The 14,687-nt window shown below is 49.7% G+C and overlaps 1 protein-coding gene across 3 annotated transcripts in view; it reads left to right on the top strand.

The window, feature by feature from the left end:
- Positions 1–11,423, top strand: part of LOC138778788 (dual oxidase maturation factor 1-like) — a 37,591-nt gene extending 26,168 nt beyond the window's left edge. For all 3 annotated transcript variants that reach the window (XM_069956530.1, XM_069956522.1, XM_069956535.1), the window contains 4 exons: positions 1,869–2,003; positions 4,192–4,405; positions 5,426–5,640; positions 10,688–11,423. In XM_069956530.1, coding sequence (XP_069812631.1) covers positions 1,869–2,003; positions 4,192–4,405; positions 5,426–5,640; positions 10,688–10,854 — 731 coding nt within the window. In that variant the 3' untranslated portion in view covers positions 10,855–11,423. The remainder of the gene's footprint in view (positions 1–1,868; positions 2,004–4,191; positions 4,406–5,425; positions 5,641–10,687) is intronic.
- The last annotated feature ends 3,264 nt before the right edge of the window (positions 11,424–14,687 follow it).

The raw sequence follows: 14,687 nt of genomic DNA, 5'->3' as shown, positions 1-14,687 counted from the left end.
TTCCCCCAGGCTAAGCACATTTTTAGAAAAAAAAAATCAGTCAGAATACCCCCTTAAAGGAGAAGTTCGGCAAAACTTTTTATGAAAGTATTGTATTGCCCCCCCCCCCCCCCCCAAAAAAAAAAAAAAAAAAAAGCTATACACTTATTGCGGGAGATGCCTATAAAGTGCTTTTTTCCCTGCTCTTACTACTGCATCAAGGCTTCACTTCCTGGATAACATGGTGATGTCACGACCCGACTCACAGAGCTGTGCGGGCTGTGGCTGCTGGAGAGGATGACGGCAGGTGGACACTGAGGGACACAGGGCACTGGAGGGACACTGAGCATCCCTCTGCCATCATCTTCTCCAGCAGCCACAGCCCGCACAGCTCTGGGAGTCGGGTCGTGACATCACCATTTTATCCAAGAAGTGAAGCCCTTGATGCAGTACGAATTGGAGGGAAAAAAGCACTTTATAAGCATTTCCTGTAATAAGTGTATATTGGTAATTGGTTAATAAAACTTTCACCAGACTTCTCCTTTAAGTAAACTTCTGCTCAAATCCATTTTGACAGATTCATTTAAAAAAAATGCTGGCCCTTTAATAAACCTGGCCATGTGCTGCACAGTGAAATCTATGCCAGCTGAAAATGGGTGTAGATTTCATTAATGAGTTTTGCTATGTAATGTTATAATTCTAATAAATTTGATGGGCTGCTAGGACCACACCCCTTTAAGCCATGCTTAAGTTTGTTATTGGTATCTAGCTAAATGTGGACACATTTAGAATTTAAAGTGTAACTATTATTTCTTGCTGGTGGCAGGATATGCTGGTAAAATCCTACCACCGGCATGTCTGTTCTGGCATAAGCAGAGGATGGAATTAATCTGTCAACTTCTTTAACTGTACACAATGCAGTCACCAGCACTGCCTGATGAATTCCATCCTTGCTGCATTCCAGAACAGAGATGCCGGTGATAGGATTTTAGCAGTGTATCAAGCCACCAGCAAGAAATGATAGTTACACTTTAAGGGCCCTATTCCACCGGACGATTATCGTTTGCATAATCGTTAACGATTAACAATCTCAAACGACCGCTATTGCGAAAGACCTGAAAACGTTCACTCATTTCCATGGAACGATAATCGTTATTTAGTTTTTCTTCGCTATTTATTCGCTATTGCGTTCGTATCTATTGCGAACGACCGAACAATGTCTTATTCAATGCGAACGACTTGCGAACGTTTTGCAAACGAGCAATGATAAAAATAGGTCCAGGTCTTATAAAACGTTCAACGATTTCTCGTTCGGTCGTTAATCGTTAACTGCATTTCAACCAAGCGATTATCGTTTAGATTCGAACGATTTAACGATAATCTGAACGATAATCGTCCGGTGGAATAGGGCCCTAAGGCTACATTCCCCCTAAGTACAGATGAGTGCAAATAACGGCCATTGTTGTGAAATTTAAATAATTTAAATTCAATGATTTGTATTGAAGTCAATGCAAACAATGGCCGGCGGTTCACAATATGTAATGGCAGCTATTCCTATGGGTCATCAAAATAATGTTCAAATCATTTATTTGCGGCCATTGTTGCCGAACAGCGGGTGTTATTTAAAGTTGTTCACGCACAGTACTTGGATTTTCCTACATCCTTTTCATCATACTTTCTATTAAAGTCTATTTTTATTTCAAGACACACCCAAAAGTTATTTTTACTGGAATAATGTTCCTACAGTCGTCACTGCAATGTCAGACGGAGGAACATGCTAAACCACGGCCGTTGTTTGTACAGCGTTTGAACATGAGACTGAGGAATGCATAGAACCACATATATTATGTATGATTTCTCAATGTCTTTGCGTTTGTTTTGATCTGCAGCTGTTAATTTCACCCGTGATTGGGAAGTTGGCGCTGTGACTATGACAACAGTGTATAAATCATTCAGCAACACCATGGTGAACGCCAGTATCGGATTGTTGGTTGGCTTAAGAGGTGTGAACATAACTCTAACAGGTAACACTTTATTGTATTCCTCTATTGGCCTAATAAGTCCTCAACCTTTACTTTTAAGAACAAAAATATTTTTTTATACACAATACAACAATTGCAAAAAAAAAAAAAAACAGACTCCCCCAGACCCCAGTCCCAGCACATTTAAATGTATTATGAGTGTTGTGTCATGCAGAAGGTGGGTATACAGACCTGGTGGTCCTTGGTAAATCCCGCCATGTTTTTGTCAATGTAGTTGCTTCAGTGATAAGGCCATGTTCACACATTGTATGGTTTAGTTAAACAATGGCAGTTGCTCCCGCCCATACTTTATATTATGTTCTATGGCTAATTGAAAAGCCGGCACGCCCAAATGTGCCCACATTCCAATTAAAATAAAGTGGTGTTCACCAGGCCATCGCCAGGTGAACATCGCAGACAGCGGTCGTTGTTTGACATGGTCGTGTCAAACAACAATCACTGTTTTGCCACATGTGAACATGGCCTTAAAAGTGTCTAAACAAGCATTTGAGCACGGTAAGCACTTTAGTGTTGCTAGAGGTGATGTATGAAGCTTTAGTGTTGCTGGTAGAGATTTGAGCATACATATGCATAGTCCAATTATACTAGACTCTCTTGTAGAGGACCCCCACAGATTTAACAAACTGCAGTTTGTGGAAGTTTATGGGAGAAGACTTTTCTCATAGTTAGGTTACTGTAGGACACCTGGAAGGGCTATGCTAGTACTTGGGCCGTGTGTTCAGCTTGGCGTCCATAGAAGACTGCTTTTCATGTTTTGCGCAGCTCTGCTGTTCCTGGTTGTAGCAGTTTCCAGTATTGAACTCTCCCTGCTGATCAGCAGTAGGTGTTGGTGATCAAATGATTTTGACTGATGACTGACTCTCCCATTTAGCTGTTGGTATCTGGGCTGGGCGGTGAGAAGGATGGGAGGGCTAGAGTTTAGAAACAAGCAGCTCTGCTATTTTCCATTTCCTGTCAGTGGTGAAGGACACTTAATCATGCTGAAGGCAGTACTATTCATGATATATTAGTAAGTGCCATATAAGCACTTAGAATTGCCCCTACTTTGCCCTGGGGTGGTCATATATAAAGTTCCACCCCTTGCAGTGCCATCCAGCCCATCGCTCAGAATGGCAATAATATGGCTGAGCATGGAGTAGCATGTGACCATGTCCCTCCCTTGGCATCGTCTCTATGTACCTGTTGAGGATGCTAAGGGAGGAGCCTGGTCACATTCTTCTCCATGCTCGTCAATATTATGGCCTTTTTAAACACAGGAAAGGATGACACAAAAAGGGAATTATTTCCAATAAGATCGCCGTCAGGCACAACAGGGGCGATTGTAAGTGATTATATGGCATAAAGTTACTGATGCATGTTAAATTTGCTATAAAGTCACAAATCCCTTTAAAAACACAATTATGTTATCTTTAATAATACAGATAAATGCTTGAGCTAATTAAAGTACCACTCTGGCACTGAAAAAAAAAAGACAGCAACACATACATTTTATACTCACCATCCGGTGGGCCCCCAGCTTTAGAACCTGCACTAAAACTGACATGTCTTTTTTTCACTGGTTCTTCATTTGTGGGCCCCCAGCTGACAGCGCTTGCTTGCCCCTCACAGTGGCCCTGTCTAATAGGGGCTTTACCGCTGGCTTATTACAGAGAGAAAGAGAGATGCTCTATGGGGCCCATAAACTGGTCTTGCACTGAGGGCATCAGCTACCTGGGTTTAGCCCTATTATAATTCCTTATAGATGCAGGCAATTTGAGCTTGTGTCTTTGTAAATAAGAATTCATTGTCCATTAAAAATGGTGAGAACTTTAAAGACTGTAAATACATTCATGTCATTCAGTAACTAGTCATGGAAACAGCAGACAATAAACTACATCCTTGCAATGGCATAAACTAGGTTACTAGTACTACAATGTAAAGAATGCAGATTTATTGTCAACCTGAAATAAAGCCACGTCTCAGACAAGGAAGTACTTTGTGCCTTTTTATCACTAATTATCACTGAGTTATTTTTCCCCAAGCAAATTATACTATGATAATAACCTGTTTACCGAAGGTTTGCACAGCTTTCCATCTAGTATAAGGACATAGAGTATGTATAAGGACGTGGAGTATTAGGACATACAGTATACTGTACAAAATCAGAATTCTGTCATTGTTGTCTTTGTAGGAAATCCAGTGCACCAGCTGAATGAGACCATCAACTACAATGAAAGGTTTTCTTGGGAGTCAAGGATTCAATATGATTTAGATTACCTTGAAGGATTGGAGAGGGGTCTCCCAAGCCCTATACTATATGTAGCTGAAAAATTTTACAGCAATAGCCCCTGCAGACTTCACCAACAATATTGTGTATCCACATACTACTCCTCAGCAATAATGTGGTAAGGTTTACATAGGTTTACATTTAAGCATCACTGGGGCCGTTCCATTCTATTTACATGTCCAGGCTGAAGGGAAACTAAGCTACAGCTCAGATTAAGCATGATTTACTCATACATGTATTGCTCTGAGGGTCTTCAATGTGTGCGCAGTATACAGGAGACATCATAGCAGCTAGCCTTCACCACCAGTTCAGGGACAACTGAGAATTAGGGATAGAACCCACAGAGGAGATTGTTATTTACTGTCCAGAAATAGTGCTACACAAAGGGGGAGATTTATCAAAATGGTTTGAAGTAGGACTGGCTCAGTTGCCCCTAGCAACCAATCAGATTCCACCTTTCATTTTCCAAGGAATCTGTGAGGAAAGAAACATGGAATCTGATTGGTTGCTAGGGGCAACTGAGCCAGTTCTACTTTACAGCCCTTTGATAAATCTACCCCAAAGTGTACATACAAACAATAGCTTATCATGAAATTTTTCATGAAAGCTTAGTGACCATATAATAGTATAGAAGAGTTATAGAAAGTGTTAGGCCCTATTTGCCCGTCCGTCAATGTATTTTGTTTGTCCTATTCACACATCCATAGACAGGGCAGTAAACTGTACCACAAAAAAAAAAAGCACAGGTCCTAGCGCAGACTGCAATTGCTGCATGGACACACCAATAGAACTCTATGGGATCCGCCATCCGCAATATTTAGCCTCCATTTAATTGAAAAGAAAATAGAATTGCCTGCTTTGAATTGGTTGTAGAGGTCATGGGTCATGTTGTTCAGGAGATCTTTAAAATTTAGTTATTAATAGTAGTGCATGCCCAGCACCTGGTGTGGAGAGTCCCTGATATCCATTAGTAATGCACAATAATGATTATTGGTGATTCTTCTCCCACAACATGCTGTGTTATACATATTAATCTTCTACATTGATATTCTACAATGTACAAAAGCTCAAAGATAACTAGCTGACTGTTTCACCGTTTCGAAAATGTGACTGTATATTTACTTTATGTCTAATATAGGGCTGCATTTTGCTCCTGGATTCTCAGCAATGTCCTCTTCTGCATGCCATTTCTGGTCTATGGAATCTACATGCTATTTACAACGGCCGTGTGCATGATAGTGTCGCTCACATCATTTGCCACTGTCAGACAGGCACCTGAATGCAGCATTCACTTTGGTAGAATTGTTCTACAAACAAGATTTGGACTTTCATTCTGGTTGAGTTTTGCAACAGGTATTTTGTTTGACAATGCTATTAAAAAGCCAAAAACTATAGCACAAAGGAGCAAATTTATTAAAGTGGTTTTCCAATACCTTCTAACAATAACTTGGCAGTAGATAAAAGCAGGACAATAAGAAAACCTCACATTCCCATGCACTCCAGACTGACCAATGAGGGCAGTGATTAGCTTCAGTTACAGTGTCCTGTGTACATTGCCATCACAGGGGCACTTCCATGGGGCAGTCTGGAGAGGCCCTTTTTTATTAAAAAAAAAAAAAGGATTTGGCTTCAGACGCTAGCCTTAAAGCGTAACTGTCATGTTTTTTTTCTATTGCAGAAATCAGTAGTATAAGCGATTTTAAGAAACTCTGTAATAGGTTTTATTAGCCAAAAAAGCCTCCCTCTGTACTCAAGAAGCAATCTCCTAGCCTCCCCCGCCATCACCCCCCCCCCCCCCCGACTTCTTATCTGTGCATTATCAGGCAAACACGTCTTCATTACAGAGAAGCCAGTGAAGACGGGCTCTGCTCTCTCCATTGTAAGCCTATGAAGGGGGGAGGGTCTGAGGGAGATGAGGGAGCAGGAAGAGGTGACATGAAGGTCAGCTGTTTGTAGACTGTCTGGGCAGCTAAAACGCTAAATTCAGGGGTCAGAAAGGTCAGTGCTTATCTATGAACTTACTGAGAGAAGATTGCAGGGTGTTGTGCTTTGCAGAAATCCTCCGTGCTCAGTCACTCCTAACAGCCCCTCCCCTCTCCATAGCCACATAATGGAGACAGAAATCCTGCTTCATTTGATGTGAGGGGGGAGGCTGGGAGATTGCTTTTTCAGTCCAGAAGGAAACTCTTTTAGTACATAAAACCTATTACAGAGTTTCTTAAAATCGCTTGTACTGTTGATATTTAATGTTTTCAAAAAAATGACCCTGAAATGACAGTTACGCTTTAAGGTTCCCATACATCTGCAATAACTTGCAGCCGAATGATAGTTCAGCAGCCGGTTATCTTTCCTGTCCAGCTTCCAAGCTAACCATACATCCAAACCACTCTACCTGTAGCTTACATCTCCCAGGGCAAAGGGTCGGGCAGTAATTTTCTATCTATCTGTCAGTGGACAGTTAGAAGAGTCCCATACACCTTATACCAACTGTGAAGTGACAGACACAGCCAACATATGTATGAGGTATATGCGGACCTTTAGGCTTTGTTCCCGCAATGTAAAAATAAGAACAAATAACAGCCATTGTTGCTACAGAAAATGAATGGAGCCTTCAGAGAAAATTCATCACTCGGCTCTTTCCAGTAGCCCTATAGGAATGATTAGAGACGCGGGTCACATGCCATACCCTCAGCTAGGGCTGGGCGATATGGCCAAAAAATAAAATCTCGATTTTTAAAAATTTTTGGACGATTCTCGATTTAAATCTCGATTTTTTTGTTTTTGCTAAATAAATAGGACATTTTTCTCCCTGCAGCATCAGATATGATTTTATTGACGTTTGAGACAACTATATTGTTTCCCAGTAACAGTGCTCCTCCTGTGCCCCCATGTAGTAGACAAACACATTGTGTGCCCCATATAAGTAGTTTTCCCAAATATGTGCCCTATGTACTCTGTGCCCCCATATAGTATAGGCGATCTTCTTTGTGCCTTCATCTAGGTAGGGAGTAGTAGTGAGGGTATAGTGGATAAGGGGTGTAATAGTACAGGTAAAGATGAGGAGTGTGGTAGTAGTACGGGTATAGATGATGGGTGTAGTAGTACTACTGAGGGGGTATGGGGTGGACTGGGGGTCACTGAGTGGGTATGGGGCAGGCTGGGGGTCACTGAGTGGGTATGGGGCAGGCTGGGGGTCACTGAGGGGTATGAGGCAGGCTGGGGGTCACTGAGGGGTATGAAGCAGGCTAAGGGTCACTGAGGGGTATGGGGCAGGCTGGGGGTCACTGAGGGGTATGAGGCAGGCTGGGGGTCACTGAGGGGTATGAGGCAGGCTGGGGGTCACTGAGGGGTATGGGGCAGGCTGGGGGTCACTGAGGGGTATGAGGCAGGCTGGGGGTCACTGAGGGGTATGAGGCAGGCTGGGGGTCACTGAGGGGTATGAGGCAGGCTGGGGGTCACTGAGGGGTATGAGGCAGGCTGGGGGTCACTGAGGGGTATGGGGCAGGCTGGGGGTCACTGAGGGGTATGGGGCAGCTGAGGGGACACTGAGGGGTATGGGGCAGGCTGGGGGTCACTGAGGGGTATGAAGCAGGTTAAGGGTCACTGAGGGGTATGGGGCAGGCTGGGGGTCACTGAGGGGTATGAGGCAGGCTGGGGGTCACTGAGGGGTATGAGGCAGGCTGGGGGTCACTGAGGGGTATGGGGCAGGCTGGGGGTCACTGAGGGGTATGAGGCAGGCTGGGGGTCACTGAGGGGTATGAGGCAGGCTGGGGGTCACTGAGGGGTATGAGGCAGGCTGGGGGTCACTGAGGGGTATGGGGCAGCTGAGGGGACACTGAGGGGTATGGGGCAGGCTGGGGGTCACTGAGGGGTATGAGGCAGGCTGGGGGTCACTGAGGGGTATGGGGCAGGCTGGGGGTCACTGAGGGGTATGGGGCAGGCTGGGGGTCACTGAGGGGTATGAGGCAGGCTGGGGGTCACTGAGGGGTATGAGGCAGGCTGGGGGTCACTGAGGGGTATGGGGCAGGCTGGGGGTCACTGAGGGGTATGGGGCAGCTGAGGGGACACTGAGGGGTATGGGGCAGGCTGGGGGTCACTGAGGGGTATGAGGCAGGCTGGGGGTCACTGAGGGGTATGAGGCAGGCTGGGGGTCACTGAGGGGTATGGGGCAGCTGAGGGGACACTGAGGGGTATGGGGCAGGCTGGGGGTCACTGAGGGGTATGAGGCAGGCTGGGGGTCACTGAGGGGTATGGGGCAGGCTGGGGGTCACTGAGGGGTATGGGGCAGGCTGGGGGTCACTGAGGGGTATGAGGCAGGCTGGGGGTCACTGAGGGGTATGAGGCAGGCTGGGGGTCACTGAGGGGTATGGGGCAGCTGAGGGGACACTGAGGGGTATGGGGCAGGCTGGGGGTCACTGAGGGGTATGAGGCAGGCTGGGGGTCACTGAGGGGTATGGGGCAGGCTGGGGGTCACTGAGGGGTATAGGGCAGGCTGGGGGTCACTGAGGGGTATGGGGCAGGCTGGGGGTCACTGAGGGATATGAAGCCGGCTGGGGGTCACTCAGGGGTATGGGGCAGCTGAGGGGACACTGAGGGGGTATGGGGCAGCTGAGGGGGTATGGGGCAGCTGAGGGGACACTGAGGGGGTATGGGGCAGCTGAGGGGACACTGAGGGGGTATGGGGCAGCTGAGGGGACACTGAGGGGGTATGGGGCAGCTGAGGGGACACTGAGGGGGTATGGGGCAGCTGAGGGGACACTGAGGGGGTATGGGGCAGCTGAGGGGACACTGAGGGGGTATGGGGCAGCTGAGGGGGACTAGGCAGGCGTGGTAAAGTGTCAGGACTGCGCGGTGAGGTGCAGGGCCGGCAGTCAGGAGAGATGTGGTACCGGCGGCTCCAGCCTCTTCACAGAGCCGCGGCTGACCTCTCCCGCCCCTTACACGTTAGTGCCGCGCTGAGCTGCGTCCCGCTCTCTTCCTGTCACACGTGCAGGTCCCGTTCTGTGGAGGAGGCGGCAGGGATCGCAGCAGAAGGAGAGAACGTCGCTGCGGGTCCTGGAGCTGTACAGCGGGCAGCGACGTTCTCTCCTTCTGCTGCGATCCCTGCCGCCTCCTCCACAGAACAGGACCTGCACGTGTGACAGGAAGAGAGCGGGACGCAGCTCAGCGCGGCACTAACGTGTAAGGGGCGGGAGAGGTCAGCCGCGGCTCTGTGAAGAGGCTGGAGCCGCCGATACCACATCTCTCCTGACCGCCGGCCCTGCACCTCACCGCGCCGTCCTGCAACTCTCTCCGGACCCGACACTTTACCGCGCCGCCCGCAATGATTTTTTATGAAAATCGAATTTACGATTTTCACAAAAAATCAAATCGATTCTAACTGTCTGGGCGATTAATCGAATTAATTCGATTAATCGCCCAGCCCTACCCTCAGCTGAGTTCAACACAGAAGCCGGGGGCCAATCTGGGGATAAGCGGGGGGGTACAGAGGTCAGATCTCTTACTTATCCCCTATCCTGTGGGGGACAAGTAAGAGATCTGGTTTAAGGTGGACAACCTCTTTAAAGGGGAAGTCTGGGCAAAATAATTTTTAGATATGTTAGCAGAAGGAGTCGGCAGTTTATGTAGCATCACCAACTTTACAGAGACCTGAACACGCCATGTTTTAGTAATTTTCATAACTTTTGTTGGGAAATAACATATGTTAAAATTATTTTGCCCAGACTTCCGCTTTAAAATGTATGTTGGAGTAACTATTAATAGGCACAAGCCACAACCCCTGCCAATAACCCATCTATTTTGTCACATATAGTTTATAGTCAAACCCATTTTTGTAATTAAAGAGAACCAATCATGGACGAAAGTTAAAACATTTTTATTCCCTAATTAGATGCAAACCATAATTTTATTGACATTTGCAAATATAATTCATTATTTTTATTGCCATGTTTTTTAATTATTCCCTTTTTACTTTCCTGTCTCGAGCCGGCTCTTTTCAAAAGAGCCGGCGCTAGACAGGAAACTCCCGTCATGCAGAGTGGCAGGAAAGGTTCCCATGATCCTTTGCCTGCCGCTCTGTTAATACACAGTGATCTCGCGCTATACAGCGCAAGAACGCTGTGTATTATCTAAAGTCCCTCTTCTCTAATCTATTTATGAAGATACAGACTGCCTCTGCAGTCTGTATCTTATACTTTACCTAATCCTCTTCTTCGGTGCAGCAAGGCCGGCGCCGCCATCTTGATTACGTCGCTTGCGTTCCAGTAAAGGAATAAGGTCACACAGCAGATCTAGTAGTAGGATGTTACTTGTAGGCTTCAATACTGTAGCTCAGAGGTAATGTTTTCTTTATGGCAAGAAGCTGTTCATTCCATGTGACTGATTTTTCCTCCTCTTCTAGGTGTACTCTGCCTTATTATCAGCATAATCCTGTTGACGATACACATAACGCGGCCAAGCCTTCTACAGCGTTTATTTAACTTAAAAGACAATGAGGAACCAAACATTAAAACTGACAAAGAGGACTCGCAAGATAATAAAACTGAGGTTGTAAGCCAGATGTTATGAGAGTCTCTACTACTTCTTTGGATTTGCACTACTTGGAGGTAGATCCATATCTTAAATGGATAAAGACTTCTTTAAGAGTCCCTTTAATTAAGATAGGTCCTTAGATAAAGGACAAGAACTCAAGTCTTGCGCCTTTTGGTGAAGAGCTGTTATTCAATATGCACTACAGGTTTCGAATGACCGTTCAGTTCATGCTTTTTTATTAAAACCGTACAGATGATATTGTGGGGACATAAGGGCATGTTGCTATATTTGCAATCCATCTGAAAATCTGTGAAAAGATACATGAATGCCTTTCTGTACTTCAAATTCATCCATATGTGCATGGAACAAAGCACTAAACAGACACAATATTGTTTGAGAAAGCCGTTTACTTAAGTTTTAACTTTTTTATATATATATAACTTTTAGAATGTACAGTATGTACATAAAATGCCTATAAATTATAAGACATACGGAATCATTTCACTTGTACATTTTCTCTTGTACTAAGCTCCTGCTGAAAGTAACAGGTTTTATTTAACACTTTTTTTTTATTAATGTGTGTATGTTATGTCTAGTTCATTAAATCAGACAAAAATAATAAACAATAAACAATGCTTGTTATTGTCTCTGCTTTGCTGAAGTTCCATTGTAGAATAGAGGATACACACATTCAGCTTTATTAAGATCCTTTTACACGGGCTGTTTATTGACAATGACGGTGCTCCTAGAAACGCTGTTTCAGCTGTTGGCCTGTGTAAAAGTGACAGGACAGCGCTAAAAATGTTATCGACAGTAATAGGCACACAAACAATCCCTGCTTCCCAGCCACATGATTAATCGTACAAGGTACTGCTTGCTCTCTGATTGGCGCTTTTTGCAGCCACGTATGGCTGAGAATCTGTTCATGTAAAAGTACCTTAATATTTTAAAGGGAACATCCCAATTGAGCTGTTATGGTTCTCAGGAGCATTGTATAGGGCCTCCTGCAGTACCCACGGCACGTACCGGACACGGCTGCAGCAGGAGCTTTATACCGGAGAAAAAAAGAGTTTTATTCTCCGGGCGTGGGACAGACACGGGCGGGGAAGTAGTCATCTGGGCGGGTCCCCGCCCATATCTAGTCACCGTGCTCTGCCTGTCAGCGCACTGGGAGGGCATGGCTGACAGGCAGAGAGGTCCATTACTGGCCTCTCTGTCTGTCAATCATCCTGCGGAGCGCGCTGACAGGCAGAGCGCGGTGACAACTAGATACAGGTGGGGAGCCACCCAGATGACTACTTACCCGCTCGTGTCTGTCACGCGCCCGCCCGTGTCTGTGACGAGAATAAAACTCTTTTTTCTCCGGTATAAAGCTCCTGCTGTGGCCACGGCTGGTATGTGCCACGGCTGCTGCAGGAGCCTGCAGGAGCCCCGGCCCCCCTCTTCCCTGTGCTATAACCCCGATCCCCCCGGCCCCCCTCATCCCTGTGCTATAACCCTGATCTGCCTGGCCCCCTCCTTCCTGTATCACTACCCCGATCTCCCGGCCCCCCTCCTCCCTGTGCTATAACCCCGATCTCCCCTGCCCCCTTCTCCCTGTGCTATAACCCCGATCTCCCAGGCCCCCCTCCTCCCTGTGCTATAACCAGGGCCGTATTTGCCACTAGGCACCCGTGGTCCGGTGCCTAGGGCGGCGCCCTGCAGGGGGCGGCACCTACAGGGATCAAAATATATTTTTTTTAATAAAAAAAATATTTTTAACCCCCGCCGCCCTAGGTACCGGACCGCGGGTGCCTTGTCCGCGGCCGGGGGGGGGGGGGGGGGGCACACCGCCGCTGCCGCCACCGCCGCCACCGTTGTGCAGCCCCGGGGCATCCGGGGTGGGCTCCTTCCGGCACACGCTGCCTCTATCTCAGGCCGGCAGCTCACCCCTGCAGCCCCGCAGTGCCCGAACTTCTTCCTGCTCGGCGCGATGACGTCACGAGCGCTGCAGCAGGAAGAAGTTCGGGCACTGCGGGGCTGCAGGGGTGAGCTGCCGGCCTGAGATAGAAGCAGCGTGTGCCGGAAGGAGCTCACCCCGGACGCCACGAAGCTGCTTTGGGGGGACCTGACCGGTCTGCCTCTGCCCCCGGCTGTTCCCTCTTCCCCCCCACAGCTCCGCCCCCTGCCTGTGCCCCCATCTGCTCCCCCTGCCTGTGCCCCCCATCTGCTCCCCCTGCTTGTGCCCCCATCTGCTCCCCCTGCTTGTGCCCCCATCTGCTCCCCCTGCCTGTGCCCCCCATCTGCTCCCCCTGCCTGTGCCCCCATCTGCTCCCCCTGCCTGTGCCCCCCATCTGCTCCCCCTGCCCCCATCTGCTCCCCCTGCTTGTGCCCCCATCTGCTCCCCCTGCCTGTGCCCCCCATCTGCTCCCCCTGCCTGTGCCCCCCATCTGCTCCCCCTGCTTGTGCCCCCCATCTGCTCCCCCTGCCCCCATCTGCTCCCCCTGCTTGTGCCCCCATCTGCTCCCCCTGCTTGTGCCCCCATCTGCTCCCCCTGCTTGTGCCCCCCATCTGCTCCCCCTGCCCCCATCTGCTCCCCCTGCTTGTGCCCCCATCTGCTCCCCCTGCCCCATCTGCTCCCCCTGCCCCCATCTGCTCCCCCTGCTTGTGCCCCCATCTGCTCCCCCTGCTTGTGCCCCCATCTGCTCCCCCTGCTTGTGCCCCCCATCTGCTCCCCCTGCCCCCATCTGCTCCCCCTGCTTGTGCCCCCATCTGCTCCCCCTGCCCCCATCTGCTCCCCCTGCTTGTGCCCCCCATCTGCTCCCCCTGCCCCCATCTGCTCCCCCTGCTTGTGCCCCCCATCTGCTCCCCCTGCCCCCATCTGCTCCCCCTGCTTGTGCCCCCATCTGCTCCCCCTGCTTGTGCCCCCCATCTGCTCCCCCTGCCCCCATCTGCTCCCCCTGCTTGTGCCCCCATCTGCTCCCCCTGCTTGTGCCCCCCATCTGCTCCCCCTGCCCCCATCTGCTCCCCCTGCTTGTGCCCCCATCTGCTCCCCCTGCTTGTGCCCCCCATCTGCTCCCCCTGCCCCCATCTGCTCCCCCTGCCTGTGCCCCCATCTGCTCCCCCTGCCCCATCTGCTCCCCCTGCCCCCATCTGCTCCCCCTGCTTGTGCCCCCATCTGCTCCCCCTGCTTGTGCCCCCATCTGCTCCCCCTGCTTGTGCCCCCCATCTGCTCCCCCTGCCTGTGCCCCCATCTGCTCCCCCTGCTTGTGCCCCCATCTGCTCCCCCTGCTTGTGCCCCCATCTGCTCCCCCTGCCTGTGCCCCCATCTGCTCCCCCTGCTTGTGCCCCCCATCTGCTCCCCCTGCCTGTGCCCCGATCTGCTCCCCCTGCTTGTGCCCCCCATCTGCTCCCCCTGCTTGTGCCCCCATCTGCTCCCCCTGCTTGTGCCCCCATCTGCTCCCCCTGCCCCATCTGCTCCCCCTGCCTGTGCCCCCATCTGCTCCCCCTGCCTGTGCCCCCATCTGCTCCCCCTGCTTGTGCCCCCATCTGCTCCCCCTGCCCCCATCTGCTCCCCCTGCCTGTTCCCCCCATCTGCTCCCCCTGCCCCCATCTGCTCCCCCTGCCTGTGCCCCCCATCTGCTCCCCCTGCCCCCATCTGCTCCCCCTGCTTGTGCCCCCATCTGCTCCCCCTGCCCCCATCTGCTCCCCCTGCTTGTGCCCCCATCTGCTCCCCCTGCCTGTGCCCCCCATCTGCTCCCCCTGCCTGTGCCCCCATCTGCTCCCCCTGCTTGTGCCCACCATCTGCTCCCCCTGCCTGTGCCCCCATCTGCTCCCCCTGCTTGTGCCCCCCATCTGCTCCCCCTGCCTGTGCCCCCATCTGCTCCCCC

This window comes from Dendropsophus ebraccatus, chromosome 1 (genome assembly GCF_027789765.1).
Source record: "Dendropsophus ebraccatus isolate aDenEbr1 chromosome 1, aDenEbr1.pat, whole genome shotgun sequence".
Lineage (NCBI taxonomy): Eukaryota > Metazoa > Chordata > Amphibia > Anura > Hylidae > Dendropsophus > Dendropsophus ebraccatus.
This window is presented reverse-complemented; position numbering and strand designations above follow the sequence as displayed.